General features: G+C 34.6%; 1 protein-coding gene across 1 annotated transcript in view; it reads right to left on the bottom strand.

Moving 5' to 3' along the window:
• Positions 1-20,750, bottom strand: part of PTGFRN (prostaglandin F2 receptor inhibitor) — a 103,611-nt gene that overhangs the window by 18,051 nt on the left and 64,810 nt on the right. The window contains exon 7 of the mRNA XM_015824425.1: positions 7,170-7,589. Coding sequence (XP_015679911.1) covers positions 7,170-7,589 — 420 coding nt within the window. The remainder of the gene's footprint in view (positions 1-7,169; positions 7,590-20,750) is intronic.

Raw genomic sequence — 20,750 nt, 5'->3', positions numbered from 1 at the left:
GGTGCCCAAAAGGTTGGGGACCTCTGCACTAGGCTATATTATACACCATTTCTGTATCGATATTCTGTCATAAGATTTAAAGTGGTTTCCAGAAGCCACCTTCAGTGCTTCAGGCCAGAAGATTCTTGCTGGTATTTGCCAGGCCATCAACTCTATTTATTCTTGTGCTTTATGAATTTTGAAGGCAAACCAACTAGATTAACAGCATGGGTCAAGATAATGTAATTACTCCATTAATACAGAGAGTAATGCAAACAAACTTCAAATGTCAGTAATTTGAATCTATAGGACAGCAGTTCTCAACCTATGGGTCGCGACCCCATTTGGGGTTGATCGACCATTTCATGGGGGTCACCAAGCAAGGCTGTCCGCCATTTTTTTCCCCTTTTCCGGTGGGTGCCTTACCTCCCTTGGGCTGGGCCAGCTGGTGGTCGGCCTGCTCCGTCTCTGCCGCTTGCCAGCTACGCCTCGGCCGGCGCAGGGGGCAGAACCACGCATGCGCGGCGCTCCCGGGCAGAGAAAGTCCTCAACTTACGACCGGTTGGGTAGTCTTCGACTTACGACCGGTTTAGTCCTCGACTTACAACTGGTTTAGTCCTCGACTTACGACCGGTTTAGTCCTCGACTTACGACCGGTTGGGGGTCACGGCATTAAAAAGGTTGAGAACCACTGCTATAGGACTTCTGTAAACCAAGAATATTGTCATACTACAATATCAATTGCTAATAGTCCCTTTCATGGTAAGATTACTGAAAGAATAGTGACTGAACAACTGTATAATCACTGAATGAAACTGAGATTGTTTTATTGCAACCTAGTTTTAGGGCTTATTTCAGTACAGAAATTGCCATGGTCACTCTGATAGGTTATCTTTCATAAAAGAGAGAGAGGCAAGATGTTTTACCTACTAATCCCTCTCAAATTCTCAACAATGTTTTGTAATCTTGTAGCGTGGTATCTTAGTGGATGATTCCATGACTTGGAGGCACTATGGTGTTGTAATGCTGTTCCTACAGCTGCAGGGTCATTCCCCAAAAAAAGGAAAGTTGAGGGTTTCTGTTCAGGCATAGCTTTTACATTGTCAATTTCCACAAAGTTCAATATTGTCTATAAAATTGTTTATAAACTATACGAAGATGCAGGGAGACATTATGCAGAGGCTTGGAATTTTGTATTATCAATATATAGGTGATACCCAATTTTATTTTATTTATTTTTTCATCCAAACTGAGAAACAGTAGAATTGCTGAACTGACAGCTGTCTCCAACTTTGAAATTATAAAGGTGGCTGGGACTATCTAAACAACTGCATCATGATATCTGACATCCTCTAAAGTCAGTGATGGCGAACCTTTTAGAGACCGAGTGCCCAAACTGCAACCCAAAACCCACTTATGCATCGTTGGGTGCCGGGTGGGTGTGGCCCATTGGGTGGGCGTGGCTGCGGTGGTAACAGCAGACTGGGTGGGACTAAAAAGTTCAATCAATCAATTCCAACTTTGCAAGATCTTTTTTTCCCCGCGAGAAGTTGAAATTGACTGATTGATTGAACCTTTTTTTTTTGTACATGGCGGCGGTGGCCTAAAGCGAAAAGGTTTTATAAAACCCAGCTGAAGGCCTAGGACTGGGGCGACGGCGCACATGCCCACAGAGAGGGCTCTGAGTGCCGCCTCTGGACCCCGTGCCATAGGTTCACCACCACTGCTCTAAGTTGTAAAGCAGAGTGGAGATGTTTAGCAGCTCTATAGAGAATCTTTTTAAAAATTGTAATAATGCAAAGCAAACCGGCCACTTTTCAGTCCATTTATTTTTCCTTCTGGGACCATGAATGTTGGATGGAATGAAGTAAATAATGATTTTGCATGGAAGTTTTTTGTGCTCAGAAGAATAATGACTCAGTTGATACTATTGATTCTGATCTTAAGCTCTCAAGGCGCACACTTGCTCCTTTCTCTGCATGTAGAAGGCAATAGCAAAGCAGCATTGAAGTTGCTGAAATATATTGATCCAAAACAAATGTAGAATGCAGAATGATAAGTGTCTATTTAAAAAAAATAAAAATAAAACTCAGATTTAGAGATTATGTAAAACTAAACAAACCCAGAAAAAGAGGGTTGTAAATTGTTTTATTTCAAATGAAAAAAATCAGTTTTAAAAAATGAGGTCTTTAGTGTTTTATTTTTCATATAGATGTATGTTTTTCAGAGGAAGTGGTATGTTTATTTCTTGCCCATCTACAGTCATTCATTTTAGTCATGTGTTTGTAGGGTTATACAATTTATGTATTACCTTAGGGTGTTATGACCCACAAAGTCTTAAACCCCTTGGCATAGGCATCATATAATCCTAGCAATATCATCATCAATTAACAGCTAGCTAAGACATTTTCTTCCATCCACCAGAAAAGACATTGCAACAATTACATCAGAATAAGGGATCACTGTTGCCTAATCTGACAGGCTTGAAAAATGCCAAGTTAATATTCTAGCAATAACTGTACAAATGTGCTTCTCTCTTCTTAAGAACCACTCCAAGACTTCATACATATTCTCTCAATACAACTTATATATAGAACAAACTGTATCTTAGTCACTGAGTTGATCAACAACTCCATTCTATCTGGATTAATGCATTATATCAAGAATGAACCAATTCAGGTCATGAGACTATATGAAAAAAACAGAAAGGCAATGACACTCAAGAAGCTAATATGTCTTCTAACTGAATAAGCAGTCATATCTGGGACATCCAGAAATATTAATGTCATAAAAGTGTATGTACCTACTATAGATGCATATAGAGAAGATAGTGAGCATAACATTTAAGATATGTTAGACATGCCAAGTGCAGGTACTAGAAAGCATACAGTATTAGGAATGGGGCATAGGACGTGGAAATGCAAAAGAAATATTTGGACCAGATTAGAATTACCAAATATATCCTCCTTTTTGTCTTCATGTCCTCTGGCAGACAAAGCCTTAAAATCAAATATTGTCTGACTTTTTGAGTATCTAAAAAGCTACCTGAGTGGCTTTTCTTTGCAATGCCACAAGTAGTACTAACCTCGTTAACAAGTTCAGCACTCGGACCTTAATTAGTTGATCAGTCCCCTCTGATGGGCTTGGACTACCCACTTGAAACTGACAAGACCTTAATCAGTTATTCACTGAAGGGTTTTGCTTTATAACTGGCTCTAACACATTCCTGTAATTAAGAAAACAATCTTCTTGAAGTAGGAAAAACAATTTCATACACATGTGGACTTTAGTACTTTTTTTGCAGTAATTTTTATTGCAGATGTCAGGACATTTAAAAAATTAGAATGTACTCCTTTTCTTTCCGCTTGTCCTCGTGCCCAACTGTCTGTTTCCTCCTTTTTCTGTTTAGATATCTGGTAATCCTAGACCCAGATAAATGCAGGAGATAGGCTAAACAAATTTTGGGAAGATAATTTTTTATTGTCAGCAAGATCTGACTTGGAGGACACATACTTGAAATATAAGATGTAAGTAACAGATTCAATATATTAAGATTGCACAAAAAAAAACCTGAAAAGCTACTGAAAAAGATAAAAGACATTGTAAAAAAACAACATTTCTAACTGATCCCAATGACTTTCATAGCAGGATATCATAATGATAGCCTAGCCAAAGCAAAGCATGGAAAGCCTTAAGCAGCAACAAGGATGCACAATTGAACACAGACTTTAAATGTCAAGCAAGAAAGGACAAGATATTGCAGACAAGATGTCAATGAATTCTTAAAAACAAAAAGAAATTGAAAATGAGAGATATTTTTAAAAGATCAGAGAAATCAAAAGAAACTTCACAGCAAAGGTAGAACTCTTCAGAAATAATTGTGAAACAGATCTAGTAGAGGAAGATGAGGTTTAAGGAAGATGGAAATACTATATTTGAAATCTTTTACAATTGGGATTACAGAATAATAGAAACATCTATAGACAGAGAATATATTCAGGAACTATGTTCATTAGAAACTGAAATGTAACAATCAATAGACCACAGATGCAAATGAAAAGTTGAACAATTTAAAGCCGCAAGAGAAGAGCCAGTTAAAGTGCCAATAGTTCCATGTTAACAAATACGGAACAAAATACTAGACAATGGGAATATATTATATCTAATGGGTGTTGCAGAACATTTGATTATTTTTCAGAATAGTCTTTATAATAATAAAGAAATTATCCTAACTTGTTTTTATTAATGCTTTTCTATTTTTTTTTTTAACTGAAAGCTGCCCAGAGTCATGTAGGGGAGATGGGTGGTGTAGAAATGTGATGAATAAATAAAAAGATAAATAAATTGTAAGAACTGAATTTGAAACAGAACTTTAAAATAAAGAAAGGAACGAGACAAATCTACATAAGTTGTATATATTATACATGCTGGCATTCAGGAAGTCTCTGACTTACAACCCCAATTGGAATGGAATTTCAGTTATAAGTCATTGCAGTCATAAGTCGAGGGGACTGGAGCTGATTTTTTTTGATAATTCCTTACAGCAGTCATTAAGTGAATTGTATGATCCTAAGTTTGAATCATGTGATTGTTAAGTGAAATGCAGTCATTAAGCCAATCAATTTCCCAAATGGGCATTTTTTAATGGAAATTGGCAAAAACATCACAAATTGCTGTTACATGACTGCAGATACTAAAACTGGTAGTAAATGCAAATTGATTGTCAAACACCTGAAATGGGGTCATGTGACTACAGGATGCCTAGCACGACATTTTATGACAACCAGAGGTGTTTTATGGGCCATAAAGCACTCTTGTTGAGGCTGTTGTAACTTCAAATGGTTGTAAAATGACTGGTCATATATCAAAAACTACCTGTAGTTTGGAGTATACCATTATTATAAACCAGTGATGGCGAACCTTTTAGAGACTGAGTGCCCAAATTTCAACCCAAAACCCACTTATGTATCGCCGGGTGCCAGGTGGGCATGCCCCGCCGGGCAGGTGTGGCCTGCCGGGTGGGCGAGACTATGGTGGTCGTGGGCGGGGCCAGGGTGGGCGTGGCCAGCTCGATGTTGCTCCTGAGGAGGGATGTCTGTGGGGGCTAGGCAGGGTTGGGGGAGATCCAGGGGGTCTCTGGTGGGTGGGACGGTGGGCAGGAGGCTTGTCCTGCGGGGTGAGGCAAGACAAGGCGAGGCAGGGCAGGGGTGCCATTGTCGCAGGGCAAGGCAAGGCAGGGACTGGGGCGGCTGCTGCCTGACACCATCGGCCCCCGCACACAGAGGCCAGCGAGCACATGGATGCTGGGATGCATCCAGCCACATGGGACCTCAGCGAGTTAGCGGGCAGCTGGTTGAAGAGGACGGTTGCCATCTACGGGGCATGGCGCGTGTGCCCACAGAGAGGGCTCTGAGTGCCGCCTCTGGCACGTGTGCCATAGGTTCGCCACCACTGTTATAAACACTATGAAAACTGCAGATGATATAATTTTGTAAGACTTGTACAAAAATGTAAAAAATGGAGAGTAAAATCATGAAGATTCCTGTCTGACCTAATTGCATCTAATTAATCTTCACTGAGTAATACTATAAGTTACAAAGAGAAGGGGAAAAAACTACACATTTGACTACACATTTGTAAAGATGAAAACCTCTTGAAATATTAAACATTCAGGAAAACTGATATCTTGAAGCAACTTTGGAAGGAAACCAAATTAGTTATTTTTCTAGTACCAACAAGTCCTTCCAACTTCAGATAAAAATCAATATAAAACACAAAACTTATCCTAAAGAATTTATTTGAGATATTAGACTTCTTTTAAATGTTCCTACATTTACTCATTCCTAAAGTGAAGGCTATTGTCTGAGTTGGCAGCACTTCATAATGAAAGTTCTAGCATCATTAATCTAGTAAAGTATTATTTTAAATGATACTAAAACAAAATATAAATATATAGGAAAAGGAAAACCATTCAGTGCTGTGAAATAATATTCTAAGCCAAGAATAGGAAATATGTTAGAGCTACTTCACAATTTATTATAGATACAGCAAACTGTGTTTATTGAAGGAGGACCAAAAGTTAAAGAAGCATTTCCAAACCATAAGGATCTACAGTTGGTTGTCAGTTCTTGATTTATCTATTTTCTTCACGCTTTCCATGTTTATTGCTACTAAAGTCAAAAAATGATACAATAGATAGCTTTTACTTGCCTCCAGGCCTACAGTGACCCACACATCTAAGAGAAGGTAAAACAGCAGGTAGGAAAAGCTGCTTCATTAAACAAAAGGAGAATGTCATAGGCTGGAAGTATTAAAGTAAGGAGAAAATGAAGACATTTTTGTAGTCCTATTTTCACAGCTGACATTTTATAGCTCTGAACTTCCAATGCTTGCTTAATTTTGCTGCAATTAAGAAACCGCTTGCCATTTTGCGACTGCATGGAAAATTGATATTTTTCCTCTTTAAATATCTCACAATATACTTCTCCCAGACATATTTAATACTTCTGAAAATATAATCAATGCTGATTTTCCCATACATAGAAAGTATAACTTGAGTTTGCATGTGATCTTTTTCTTTCCATAGGTAAAATTATTAAAAGTATCACCATTATCAGCTCTTTATACAAGTGATATAGGGGAGAGTAATGTAATGTTTAGTATCTCTAAACTATGCCATTACTCACCATAAAATCTATGGGTCTTTTCCAGATTTAAATTAATCTCTTGGAGTTTAATAGAAAAGGAAGTTAGCAAAGTTAACTGCTAAGTGCCATAAAATCAAAGCTATGCATATAGTTACTTCATTCTGAATGATTTTATCAGCAGTCAGATGGAGTACATGCAGATAGCTACACCTGCAAGAAAACTGTAGATACTATGAAAAGATCAGGGAGAGTTGCTCTCATTAGGCAATTGTGATGGAAGAGGAATTAACAATATTACACAGAATAAATTTATACCTCACATTTTTACATATAGTCCCAGAATGTTTCAATAATCAAGTCACGTTTGATAAGATTCGGGAGCAGAACTACTGCCAAAGTTCTGAGTTAGAGTTCTTTTGGAATTCTCTATTCTATCATTACTAGTAGTAAAACAAAAACCTGGAGAAATTCTGGTACTAATTTTATAAACACAGATACAGATGTATTTTCCAAACTGTTCAGCAGACTAGGCTTTGTACTGACCTGAGGTCTGGAAGTCTATCTGGATAGGATTGGAGAAACCATCAACCGCCTTCCGCCATCTGCCTCCACCCCCTGGTGACCATGCAGTCACCTCACAGCGATATAGCCCGGCATCAGAAATCTGAGTCTGGTACATCCTATAGCGGAACTCATTTTCTTGAATCTTTTCCAAGACTACACCATCCACCCGGTCCTGGTCTGTCCAGTCTTCCCGCCTAACTACTGAATCTTGATTGAGAGAAATGATACGAGTAGTCCCGTTTGATCTTGTCCGATTACTAAGAGACTTCACTGCTGTAATGAGGACTGAATAACGAGGAGTCTTGATGTTCTGGGATGACACCTTGCAGGTCATTTCAAATGTATGCCCTGCCATGAAGAATGGTTTCAGCTTCACAGCTTCTACAGTCAATGTGTAATCTGAGAAGAGGAAAGGAATCACAGATATAAGCAGCAAGCAAATGGTGAGTGAACATTATGCAGTAAGCAAGGGATTATGCTGTTAATATCCTACAGACAATATCAAGTTTGTTTTTTTAAAAAAATAAAGGTCTGCACCACAATTAGTTAGATGTAGACATACAATGCATCATAGGACAGTGTGCACCTCTGCAATTTCCCTGTACTCAATGGTGCTTATTACCAAGCATATACAAAGCTTTAGCGCAAAGTAACAGCAGGTTTTGACAATGCATGAAAACAAAAACAGTAGGAAAGCACGCAGAATATTTACATACTGATAATTTCAACATGTTCTTGAGTGAAGTCCTAACTGAGTTTTAATAAGAAATTAGAGCTTTGGTTGAAAAAATTATACAAACGAGCACATAAACGGCATCAGAAAAATGAACTTTTCTGAACTAGCAGTACAGCCTATTATAATTGGTTTAGGGAATAATCTGTCAAATATCAGAATACTGTAATTCATGACATGATAATTATTCAACCTTAAAATGTCTCTCAAAATAATAGAACACTGGAAATTTCTCACTTCTGCGATTTTATTTTAAATTATCTTTTATTTGAATGTATTTCACATTCGTAATAGAACATAAAACATAGTTCAACAGAGTTGGAAGGGACTTTAGAGGTCTTCTAGTCCAACCCCTTGCTCAAGTAGGAGACCCTATACCATTTAGGACAAATGGCTGTCCAGTCTCTTCTTAAAAGCCTCCAGTGATGAAGCATCCACATGCTACAACTATTGTAAAACAGGATAGTTTTAATTACATCTATTCTTACTTTTCAACAGTGACCAACCTGAAATCAAGTTAGTAATCAGCAAAATATCATCTCTTTATATATTTTTTCTGCTTGCAAGACAATTGTAAGACAGACTGAAAATGTCCCATATGAACAGACAAAAATAGTACTACTCAGTAGTGTACAGCAGTTAATATGTTACTCTATGGAGAATAAAATGATCTTGAAGATATGGTCAGCAGTGTTACCAATTGTATTCTACTGGACCAACTAAAGGACATTACATAACTGGTTGCATGGATCACAGAAAGATAAACATTAAAAATACTGCACAAATATTCTCTTGGCATCATCATATAATCTACTATGCAAACCACTCAAACAATAATAGTTGTAACAATAGCAACAATAATATTTTTTAAGAAACTGAACACACTTAATTGGATTATGTGGGACATTAATATAACAAATAAATATGTATTTATTTTTATTTATGTATTAAATTTTTATGCCACAGATCTCCTCTATGAGGTGACTCTGGATGTTATATGTTACTGCAGTCAGCCTCAATAAGACTTGGAGATAGCATATATGGAAATTAAGCTCTCCTGTTAGACTCACACATTTTGGAACACCTTAAAAACAGACCTGACCATCTAACAAGTCATAAATGATCAACTTTTCAGTTGTATGGATCAAACTTGAGCTTATACAAATATTAATCATGACTAAGTTCTACATACATGATTCTAGATAGCAATAATAAATGTTAAATAAAAGCTAAAGATGACTTACTGCAGAGCATCATTGTGAACAAAATTATCATATGGATAATACGGTAGCCAAATAAACACAGTGAAATAAATAAAACCACTTTAACCAATAATTTCAATTCTGTGCAATTCTAGTCCTTGACATATGATGTAATACTTATTTAATCAAATTTCTACACCAACCATCCCACCTAGATGGCACAAGTGTGATGACTGTACAGTCATGTTTCACCCTATAGACTTTTAGTATCTCACATTTGAACAAAAGGAATACTTTCTTACAATGGAAAAGTTAATGACAGCACAATTAAGCCATGTTCTGATGGTAAAAGGAAGTTTAGTTTTTTCACCCCATAAATTGTTTATTTTTAAAATTACAGGATTTATCTTAGAACCCTAAAAATATAGTATTGTAGGATGCTGCTTTTTTCTGTAATAATCTTCTTTTTAGATTGATCATCTTAAATTTAGGGTTGCTTTCTGTTGAGAAATACTGTATAGCTACTTTCCCTATCACATCATCTGGCAAGTTGCTTAATAGCCACACACCACTGGAAAAATTTTATAGTGTAAGAAGAATTTTATATTATAAGAGACTTCTTTTATAACATAAATGTATATTCTATAAAAACAAATTTGTATCAAATAAGTTGCATAATTCTCATCCACAAATTAGAAAATTTTCACATATCATAAAGCAATAATCAGACTGAACTAAATATCTGCATTTGTAAGTAAATGGGTATAACTGAATTTTCCTGTTTGAACTTACAAGAGGTTTTATCCAAATTTAATTATCCAATAATGAACAAAAAAGTTCTTTACCAACATTGAGCATACATAATAGCAGAAAATAAACTGTATATGTATTTGAGAGTATTATTGGAAAGCATTTTATCTACTTCCTTAGAAGCAAATCACCTATTTCCATCACCAGGGAATAGATATTTAGATATAGATATTGACTGTCACTGTTTTAGTTTCATGAAATTTCTGCAAGAGGCCATCACTTCAAACATTTATAGCCTGTTCTTCTACCTGTAAAGAATTTGGAATTAAAGAAGTATATATGCATTTCTGGTACTTGCCCAGTATTTCTTACTTCCCTTAATCAGTTTCTACAATCACATGTTTTAGCTTTACAGCACAAAAAAGGCAGGTCATGTACCATGAAGGCAGAATTCTTATTAGAAGTGAACTAGCTTGGCATTTAGAACTGTTTATACAACAATGCATTATCTTCTAATGAAAAATACCCTGAATATCAAACACAGGTGAATCTTTTACAAGGCAATGGGGAAATAAGTTATTCCAAGCTCATAATATACTTCACAAATAAAAACTACATACTACAGATACCCTCCCCCAAGAGATACACAAGATAGTTATGATTACATTTTGCTGTGTTTGCCTTCAAGCGGCAATTTCCACAACAAGTAAACACTAGAAGATGATAACACTGACAACTATATTAGCACTAAACAAAGGAGGGAATTGTACAATGCTAAGAACAAATCAATGTAGTAACAGAAGTAGGCTAAGTTCTCATTTCCAGTATTAAACATGATTCAAAGATGGCAAAATTAATTTTAAAATTAAACAGAAAAATACATTTCTTATATGGACTGTTTCCGCTTCTTAACTATTAAGTTCTTACTTAATTTCTAAACTATTTTATAAAGCATGCAATCCTAAATTAATTGGTATGCTCTATATCATTAATGCTCAAAAAAGGATGTAGTTAACATTTAAACATACTTTTAAAGCATCTTCTTTACCTCTTCAGAGGCAGCATTAGGCAACATTGGAAAGGTGAAACATCTATTATCCAGTGACTAAAGAAATGGCAGCATACTTGAAAAGAACTCATAGGCACATCCCTTTTAAAGGACAGATTAAATGTAATGTGGAAGATCTATAATTACAAATCCTTTTCACATTTATACACATTCTGTAGAGTTCAAACATAAAGAGTCAGGAATGGCTACATGATAAATTTGGATATTTCTTTCATAAACACATTCCAAGCTGATTATATTTTTGTATGTTTTGTTCACAAAACACACAACCATGTATGATTAGTTTAACTTGCAAGAAGCATTCTGTACATAGACTTCATATTTCTATGCTCAGAACTACCACATTTATTTGACAGTAAGACACTCCATCTTAAAAAAAACAATACACACACACACACACACACACAGGCACATGCAAATACATAGGAAAAAAATGTGTTCTTCAGAATTCTTCACTGCCCAACTTCCCTATCAGCCACCTCCATCTGAAAGCAATCCAGACATTTTCATCTCAGCAACAAGTATGAACTATCTGCATTTCAATATATGTATGTATCTCCCACAAGCAATTCTCCAAAGGAGAATAATAATTACTTAAAATAAAATTGCTCCAAATAATTACTTAAAATTAATTGCCAATAAATAATTTATAAAATTAATCTCTATATGCTGCTATCAATCATTCTCCTTTAAACACATGGACCTATCTCCCTCCTCCATTCCAGCAGAAACAACAAAAAAGAGGGAGGGAGAAAGAGACAGAGGGGAGAGGAGGAGGAGGAGGATCGGAGGAAAAAAAGAAGGAAGACAAGATGGAAATAGTAAGAGGAGGGGAAGGGAAGCGAATCGAAAGAAAGAAGCACAACTGGATTGAGATGAATTATGGGAAGAGGAACTGAATAAGAAAAAAAAGAATGAAATCTCATTTAAGTATTACAAAAGAATAAAAATTCATCAAGCTAGCAGCTCTTCAGAGGTGACAAGTCATTTTCAGTCTAGGTCTCCTGCACTGGATTTTTGCAGCTTATTGCACCTCTTATCTATTTGTTTGTATTTGACAGCATATCCTCAGAGAACCCTCTAAATCTCTGAGTAGGTTCTTGGGCAGGTAATCCACAGCATGGATTAAATGCATGTGATTAGGTCATTAATACAAGTGCCATGACTTAATACATTTGCATAAAATGTTTGCATGTTATATGAGTCATAAGTGGCTTGTTTGTTACAGGTGCTACTAATTCATAGGTATTTATTTGGAAAGAACCCTCCTACTGCTATTAGGTAAACATAGCCTATTGAAAAAATTGAGGAAATTTGAAGAAACTGTCATATTTCTTAAAATTGTCTGCACAAAATTCCTGTGGATTTTTGGTGTCATACCTAGGTTGTTGTAAGAGTAAAGAGGTACACTGAAAAGTAGACTCTCATTGCCAGACATCTAATGAGCAAAGTGATTATAGATGGCAATTCAGGTGGAAAAATTGAGTTCTTATATGTTCGCTACCTATTTCCTATTTATTTTTTTACAGTTAGGAAAACTGTGATGCAGCACGATTCGAGCAAAAATGTTTTTGTATCTTATAATTTCAACTCTTCTTACTTTCTCCACTTTATCACCAACATTTGTCATGTTTTTATATGGTAATATCACTCAATTTCCTTCTATAAGAAAAAGATATGTATAAGGATATCCAAAAGGCAAAAAAATATTATTTTTGTCTCTCCAACCAGGAAGCTCTCCAATTAATTAATTAATTAAGCAAGAAAGCATATGGCATATACAGAAGTTATGCAATCACTAATATACAAATTTAATTTAAATAACACATCAGCAGATAAAGACAGACAGATAATACAATATGGATAATATATTAAGATAAAACCATAATAAAATAACCATAATATGCAGCCATAGAATTGCAATGGATAGACATTATAATTCAAATGGCTTAATCAGATCTATGGTGGATTGATAACCTCAAAACCTATGCAGTAATACTCGTACTTGCATTTAAAGCCATATAACTATTGGTTTTTTGCTCAAAAAGATTTAACACAGCTTCTTTCTGGAAACTGTTTCATTTCCCCAGACTTTGTTACCATTGATATCCATAAGGATTAGGTCCACACATCAAATTATTTCCATGTTTTGCAAGAAGTTAAAAATAACTACAAGGGTTTTCTACGTTCCTCATTTCAATCACCCTTTATCTGTCAAAAGAAGCAATCAGTAGTAAAGCAGAAAGGATAAGCAAGACAGTTTTGTGGAAATTTTAAGCTTACTAACAAGTGAGAGAAATCAACTGATTCCTTCTCATAACAACTAAAGTTAAACAATTAATTCCACACATAGCTAAATGTAGTTTGTGTGTGCTAATAAAAACTGATATATGCATTTTACTCATGAACTTAAACATGTCTTAAGCTAATCAACCCTATTACAACAAACTCCAAGGAATTCCTGTCTAGAAGGAATTACTCTTATGCACTAACTGAGAAGAGATTATACTAGTGGAAGTATATGAAGAAATGAAAATTATCATTTTTGATTTTGTCCTCTTTTACTAAGCCAGAGGCTTTCAAAATATATCTAATTAAAATATTATAATATTTTAGATTTTTTTCTAGGAATATTTTATGATCACTGGAACTATAACGTAACACAGAACAACTGAAGTAAAACATTTTTTTCAAGACACCTGCATGTGGGTAATTCTTTTAATTTAATTGTGCCCTATTTATAAAAAGATCTGACACTGGGTTTTAGAAATAGTACTAAAAATATTGCTCATCAATTTGTTCTTTAATATAATTTACTACATTAAGTAGATCAACTACAATTGTTACTACAAGTGAAATTGTTCCAAGGGGTTTACAGAAACCCTTATTCATGAATAATTAAGATGTTCAGCAGCAATCTAGATTCAAAGGGAAAGAGGGGAGAAAGATATCAAGAAGTAAGTGCATTAATGCTTCATTCTTGATATCATCTTTTATTTTTTGATTCTAAACCACTACACTGCCTTATAAAATCTGAACCTACAGTATGTGAGTGTAATATTCTCTATATTAACAAAAATATAGACTACACCAATCATATTACTATGTTGCTTTGAAATACACTCTTAGATGTTATTCTTTTAAAAATATAGGATAAAGAGGGTTCCGGTTTTGCGCAGTACTGCAGCAGCCGAGGGATCGCGGGGCTCCACACCCTACGGCCGATTTCTGCCTGCTAGCGGACCCTAAATCGTCCTGAAGTCGCCCCGTAGAGACAATAAAGAAGGAGGGAAGTCCCGCTGAGTGCAGAGAGACGGCGGTCGATCTGATCGGTCCGGGAAAAGCCTTCCAGAAACCATCAGAAGAAAGGCTAGCTTAACTTCAGAGTCTAGCCCAAGCTACAAGCAGCCAAAGCCCAAAAGCACTATTTTAAGATGACTGTAAACAATGTGCTTGGAACTGGGTAAGAACAGTGATTTTCTCTCTTCTACTTGATAATTGACTTCCTGGGGCGGGGGAAACAAGAAGCAAAAAGCCTCCAAAAGTGAGAAGGAGGGGGATCTTTGCCCCAATCTCCTACAGATGGAAGCGATGAATGAAACCCTTAAGTGGGGACAGAAATATACTGAAATGAAATGAATATAAGATCTAAATCTGAATAAGTTTGAAATTGGTGGAATGTGTTAAGATTTCTTTTTTAAATCATGAAAATTGAAGAAAATAATTGTTTACTTTGAAAATTGATAAACAAACTAGTGCTGACATCTAATGGTGGATGAAAATATAGTAGTTGCTTCAATACAGGAACTGGCAAAGCCCAGGAAATGATAATTTGTTTTGGGGTGAACTTCAATGTCTTAATAACAGAGAACAGCTGTGACAAAAAGAAAACATCTTGGGCTACCTAAAAAGAGAGAACTATAAACTTTAGAAAAAAAATTGACCTCTGGATTACAAATACTTATTCAACTGTGACTTTAAAGCTGTCTGCAGAGAAAGGAAAAGCCTGGTTTTTGGCTATCATGGAAAACCAGAGATCTGCAGAAAGAACATACCAAGAAAAAACAAATACTTTCCAGGAGGAGATATATGCTATGTTGCAATTAATTCAAACAACAATGATCTCAAACCACGAGGAAATTAAAAATAACTTTGAAAATATAAATGAATGCATCTCTAATTTAACTTTATAACAAAAAAACTCTCAGAAAATAAAAATAGAGAGTGAGCAGATAAATCAGACAACTGATGAACCAGATAACAGAGATTTAAAGATGGAACCTAACAACAGAAGGAAATATGACTCAACCCAGGTGGAAAAAACTAATGGAAATAATGGAGATGGAAAAGATAACTTATACTTTAAGATCACAAAATAAGTCTGAGGACAAGAAAAAAGATTTGACAAAATGGATTACAGAGCTACCAGGAGAACTACGAGAACTTAAGAGACAAAAAATGATAAGAGAAATTGAAAAAGAAAGGAAAAAAAATCAGTGAATATGAAGAGGTGAAACCTTCCTATAAAAACATCTCACCTGATTTGTCTTTTGTACCTACAACAACATCCACAAGACTATGGGAAGATTCTTGGATTCAGAGAAACATATTGATCAGGAAAGATGTCTGGCAAAATAAAAAGGCTAAAGTGAGAATCAAGAAATTAGATGATGGGATCTATCAGAGGGAATATTTGAAAATTAAATATCTGTTTGAATATGGTTAAAGAAATAGAAAGATTTCGGATATAAATGAATTTTAGTTTAAGAGAGATGAGCCCCTCAAGTAATATAGTATTTTTCCTTTCTTTTTTCCTTTGTGTTTTGTTTTTTGACATGAGAAATGTTTTGAATGTTTTGAATATTGTGGGGAAAACAAATTTAAATAAGAATTTTAAATAGGATCTATGATGATGATCAGTTAGAAAAGAAGTTTTATATCAATGTGGTTATTATTTGCAGAAATATTAGAAAAATATCTATATTTGTTATTTATCTAAATAATAAAAATTGTATTAATTCAAGGATGGCAAAAGATAACATTTTTGGGAGAAGAAAACATCAAGCAAAGCTATTATGTGGACTATAGAATTATAGAAACTAATTGTTATTGTTTTTTAAATATAAACCCAGACAACATGATATTTACCAAATATTAAGGTGATTATGTAAAAAAAACAAAACATACTTTAAAAAAAAATAAAAATATAGGATAAATAGGGGAACCACAGACTTCAAAACAATCTTGGGGATCAATCCATTCATCTGCTAAGTCAGGGGTCTTCAAACTTGGCCCTTTTATGACTTGTGGACTTCAACTCTCAGAATTCCTCAGCCAGCATGCCTGGGAGTTGAAATCCACAAGTTATAAAAGGGCCAAGTTTGAAGACCTCTGTGCTAAGTTCAATGCAATTTCACAAAAAGTCTCCAAGATTCCATTTATACTATTCTCCAAGGAAGAAATGCCCATTGCTTATTAAGGATGTCTATATTACTGTGGAACTGCTTTCTATTAATTTTTGACAGAAATCTCTTCCTTTGAATTTAATTCATTCATTCCGGTCCTACTCTATGAAGAAGCAATCTTCTGTATTATAGTCCTTTGGCACCACTCTCTTACCTTCTTTTAACTATCTAGGAAATAAAACTACAGCCCAAGAAAATACGTTATGCACCTCAAACAGTTAAAATCTAAATAAAGGCTGAGTTCTTAAATTAGCCAGAGGATATTTATTGAGCCTCAAGTGTTAACATGGGCTCTGGTATCAATTTCTAAAAATATGAAGAACAAAATCCTAAAGAGCTAGAAAAAAGGGACAACCGATGACTAAGTGACTGACTGAAAAAGGAGCTAAGAACAAACATAATAACAAAGAATAGAATAGAATAGAATAGAATAGAATAGAATAGAATAGAATAGAATAGAATAGAATAGAATAAAATAATAGAATAATAACTTTGTCACTTTGAATGTACACTAATCGGCATACATTAAAATGAAATTTCATTGCATACAGTTCTCAAAAAAAGAAAACAACATATAATTTGACATTCCATAGGAAACAAGTCCCATGAAATAGTTCAACAATAGTCTTATTGTCCTTAGTCCTTAATCTAATCATGGCTTGCAAAAATTTGGCTACTGCCAGAAACACACTGGACCTAGAGTTGATAAAATAAAATATACATATGCATGGTTTAAATGGCATGGTTGAAAAATCAATAAAGGGGCAATGATGTCACAGGGACAAATTCTTTGTACAAGATGTATATCCTGCAATCTTCCAAGCAGGACCTATGATGGAAAGGCATTGAACTGTACCTTGCAAAAGTAATCTAGCACATACTAGACTTAAAAGTTGTTTAAAATGATAGGATATGATAACAGAAGCTTAAATGAACTGAAGTGAGTTAGATCTACTAAAGTCACAAGACTTTAAGATGTATTGGATTGCAGTTCCTATCACTCCTAGCCAGTATGATACAAATACCACATCGGCCGGAATAAAAGAATTATAATTTCACACTTTGGATAAATATCAAGCTAGGAAAAGCTGATATTTTTCTTTTTCTTTTATTAAATGAGTCAGTTACCCTGAACAAAGACTTACATATTATCTACCGTATTTTCCGGCGTATAAGACGACCCCCAACTTTTCCAGTTAAAATATAGAGTTTGAGCGAGAGAGAGAGGGGGGAGAAAACTTGATGAGTAATATGCCAAACCACATGTGTAAAGGAATAAAATAGAATACCCGTATTTTCCGGCGTATAAGACGACTGGGCGTATAAGACGACCCCCGACTTTTGAGAAGATTTTCAGGGTTTAGAAAGTCGTCTTATACGCCGGAAAATACGGTACATTGTTTTAGCAATTATTACATCTTTTACTTTTAGCAACCATTACATTTGCTAATCTCTGTGCTGTTCTAAGGCTTCTCTCTTCATTTTTTGTTGTTATTGTTATTTTCATTATGTTAGTGTTCCTGCCTTTCTAAAAACCAAGAAATAAATTGTTACAAAAGTACCTGTGTTCAAAACCCCAGACTTTCTTAAAACATTGTTATTACAAGCACATTTCTTATCTCAATATTTTGAGTACTCATTTAGGTAGGAATATTCCTTCACATGCTTTCTATATGAAATGTCCTTGTCTATTTTTATAATAAAACAAATAGACTTAACAAAACTGCAGGCAATTTAAGCTATTATACTCTTTAGCAGCTCTAAGCTGTTTACATAGCTTTTACTTGCTCAGTGTTGATTTTATATATCCAATTATACATTAGCAAGGCAAAAAGCTGAAAAATATCCCGTAAACTAAATTAAGAATTGTTGATAATTAAATGAAAAGTATTTTATTGTACTTAGCCCTAATAGCATAGATTTACAATTATGTATAATAATGAGAAACCTATTAAGGATAGTTCCTAAATATCATTATCATTATAATTAAATTCTGCAATGAAACAATGTTGTGAAGTTACTTGTAAAGGTTGTTGCAAGTGTATCTGTTTTCATTAAAAAATAAAATATATCTAGACAGAATGTGTTTTTTAAGGGTCTTTTCATTCTGAAGTTTTCAGTGGAAAGTGGAAAGGAGATCTATATTGCGGTATGTTGGGTGTATAGATAACAGATCATGTTAGCCAGAAGAAGCTGTATTGCTTGCCAATAGGCTTCTGGGCCCTATTCAAGGCACAGATGATTGGGCTCTTGAGGACATCTTCTTCAAATAGATTTTTGCCTGGCCTACCCATATATAAGAGAAAATACTGCAAATGACTGGAAAAGTTGGAATATGGATAACTTTCTGAGATATGGAAGAGCATTTCTTCTTCAATCAGATCAGACCCACACTTTCATTTAGGAAACTGTTAAAGACAGCTTTCTTTTGAAAGGTGTTTGGATAAGAAGGTCAATGAGAAAGCAATAAGTATTTATACTAATATTTATTTATGGTGATGTATTTTTATTAATTTTCTTAGGTTTTTATGTAAGCTACTTAGAATTGCTTAAGGAGGCAGCGTATAAATATTGATTAATATATATGTTTTAATTCCTTCTACCTTTTAATGGTATTTTATTTTAAGGTATTTTTTATTAGATGTGTTTAACTATTTAATTTAATACTGTCATTCTTTCTATATGCAATTTGCTATTTAAATTGTGCATAAACAAGCACCATGTTAATTTCCTGCTATATAACAGTGAGAGATGGAAATGTGAATTAAGATCAGTGTTATCTCTATAAGCACATTTGTGATACATACTACTAATCTGAAGTATGCATTAAATGGCTTAATTATACTCATAAGATTAAGAAATGAAGATTTCTTTTTGCATAATTCTTACATTTCTGAATGTTCACATAGTCTGAAAGCAACTGGTATATGCTTTCAAGTCTCAAAATCTTAACTAAGCTACTCCTTAAAAGAACTGAGAGCATTTTTGGCTGCAGCATTCCAGCCAAGGAATATTGAGTTGAAATAATATTATATCTTGGAAAAACTAATTTGTTCTCCGTAAATTTCTTCAGAGTTCATTTTCTTAGGTTAGATCTGTCATGTAATATCTATCTTCTTATCAATAAGTTTCAGGGCGGTAAATGAGGATAACTAGAGGTAATTTTTGAGTTACAACAGTCTGGAATTATAATGATCACAAAATGGATGCTTTATGGCCCATAATGCATTTCAGGCCATTGCAAAAAATTGCACCCCCACAGTCAAATATCATGATCTGGATGCTTGGCAACCCATTTGTACTTATGACTGATTGCCAAGTATCCCACAATCATGTGATCACTACTTGCAATATGCTCTGCTGGTTTCCCCAAAAAGTCAATGGGAAAGCTGGCAGAGAAAACCGCAAGCTGCTACCACCTGACACATAGCTGAGATTCCCTCCCAGCAGGCAGTTTTTGAGAATGAAGGGGCTACTTGCTGGGAGAGTATCAAATACAAACTGATTCAGAGGATTTTGAAGATGAATATACCATTAATACCGGAACTTGTTTTTATATAGCCGTAGTGAGAGTGTTGCATACACAAAGATGCAAAGATTTGGCACTATGCACATTAGAGAAATGGCTGGTGAAAATGAAATTTGCTGAAATGGCTAAATATTCTCATATTTTTGCATAAAATAAACATATACACTGAATAAGGAAATTACATGAATATATTTATATATTTCCTTATTCAGTGTATAAAAGTACTACTGTGCAACAAAGCTTATCAACTACCATTTGTTAGAAAATTCTTATTAAAATAGCATTTTGCTTTTACACTGTCTTCACAACTAAAATTTTGGTTATGTAATTTTTGGTTTAAAATGTATGGTTTTGTGCACAAAAGCATACTTTTTCACAAGGAAATCCAGATTTTTTAAATGGGAAAAAACAGCTTTTAAACCAGTAAACAGTGAATGTGTCTTGAACATTATATTACAGTATTCAAACATTAGTCTTCCTTTCCCCTGTAACAGTAGTGCCCATTATTCTCACTTTTCATCTACATAAAAACTTCTATCCCTTAGCTGAATTAGTTAAGAGAAAAATAAGAAGAGCCGATAGCTGTGAAATAAAAATTTGAATAACCTAAAATCAAGATAAAACAAAAATTAACCAGTCTAATTACCAAATGGAATGTAATATAGCATAAAAGTCTGTAGCTCTACCTGCTTTATCTCACATACCTGGGAAACAATTAAAAAAAGATGGCAGCACTGGGATAAATTGAGAAAGACTGTCTTGTAAGCACATTAGTGCTAAAGTAAATAGAGCTGTATAAATGAAAAAAAAAA

This window comes from Protobothrops mucrosquamatus, unplaced genomic scaffold, assembly GCF_001527695.2.
Source record: "Protobothrops mucrosquamatus isolate PMUCROS unplaced genomic scaffold, P.Mucros_1.0 scaffold2230, whole genome shotgun sequence".
Classification (NCBI taxonomy): Eukaryota; Metazoa; Chordata; class Lepidosauria; order Squamata; family Viperidae; genus Protobothrops; species Protobothrops mucrosquamatus.
The sequence above is the reverse complement of the archived record's forward strand: the minus strand, read 5'-3'. Positions and strand labels throughout refer to the sequence as shown.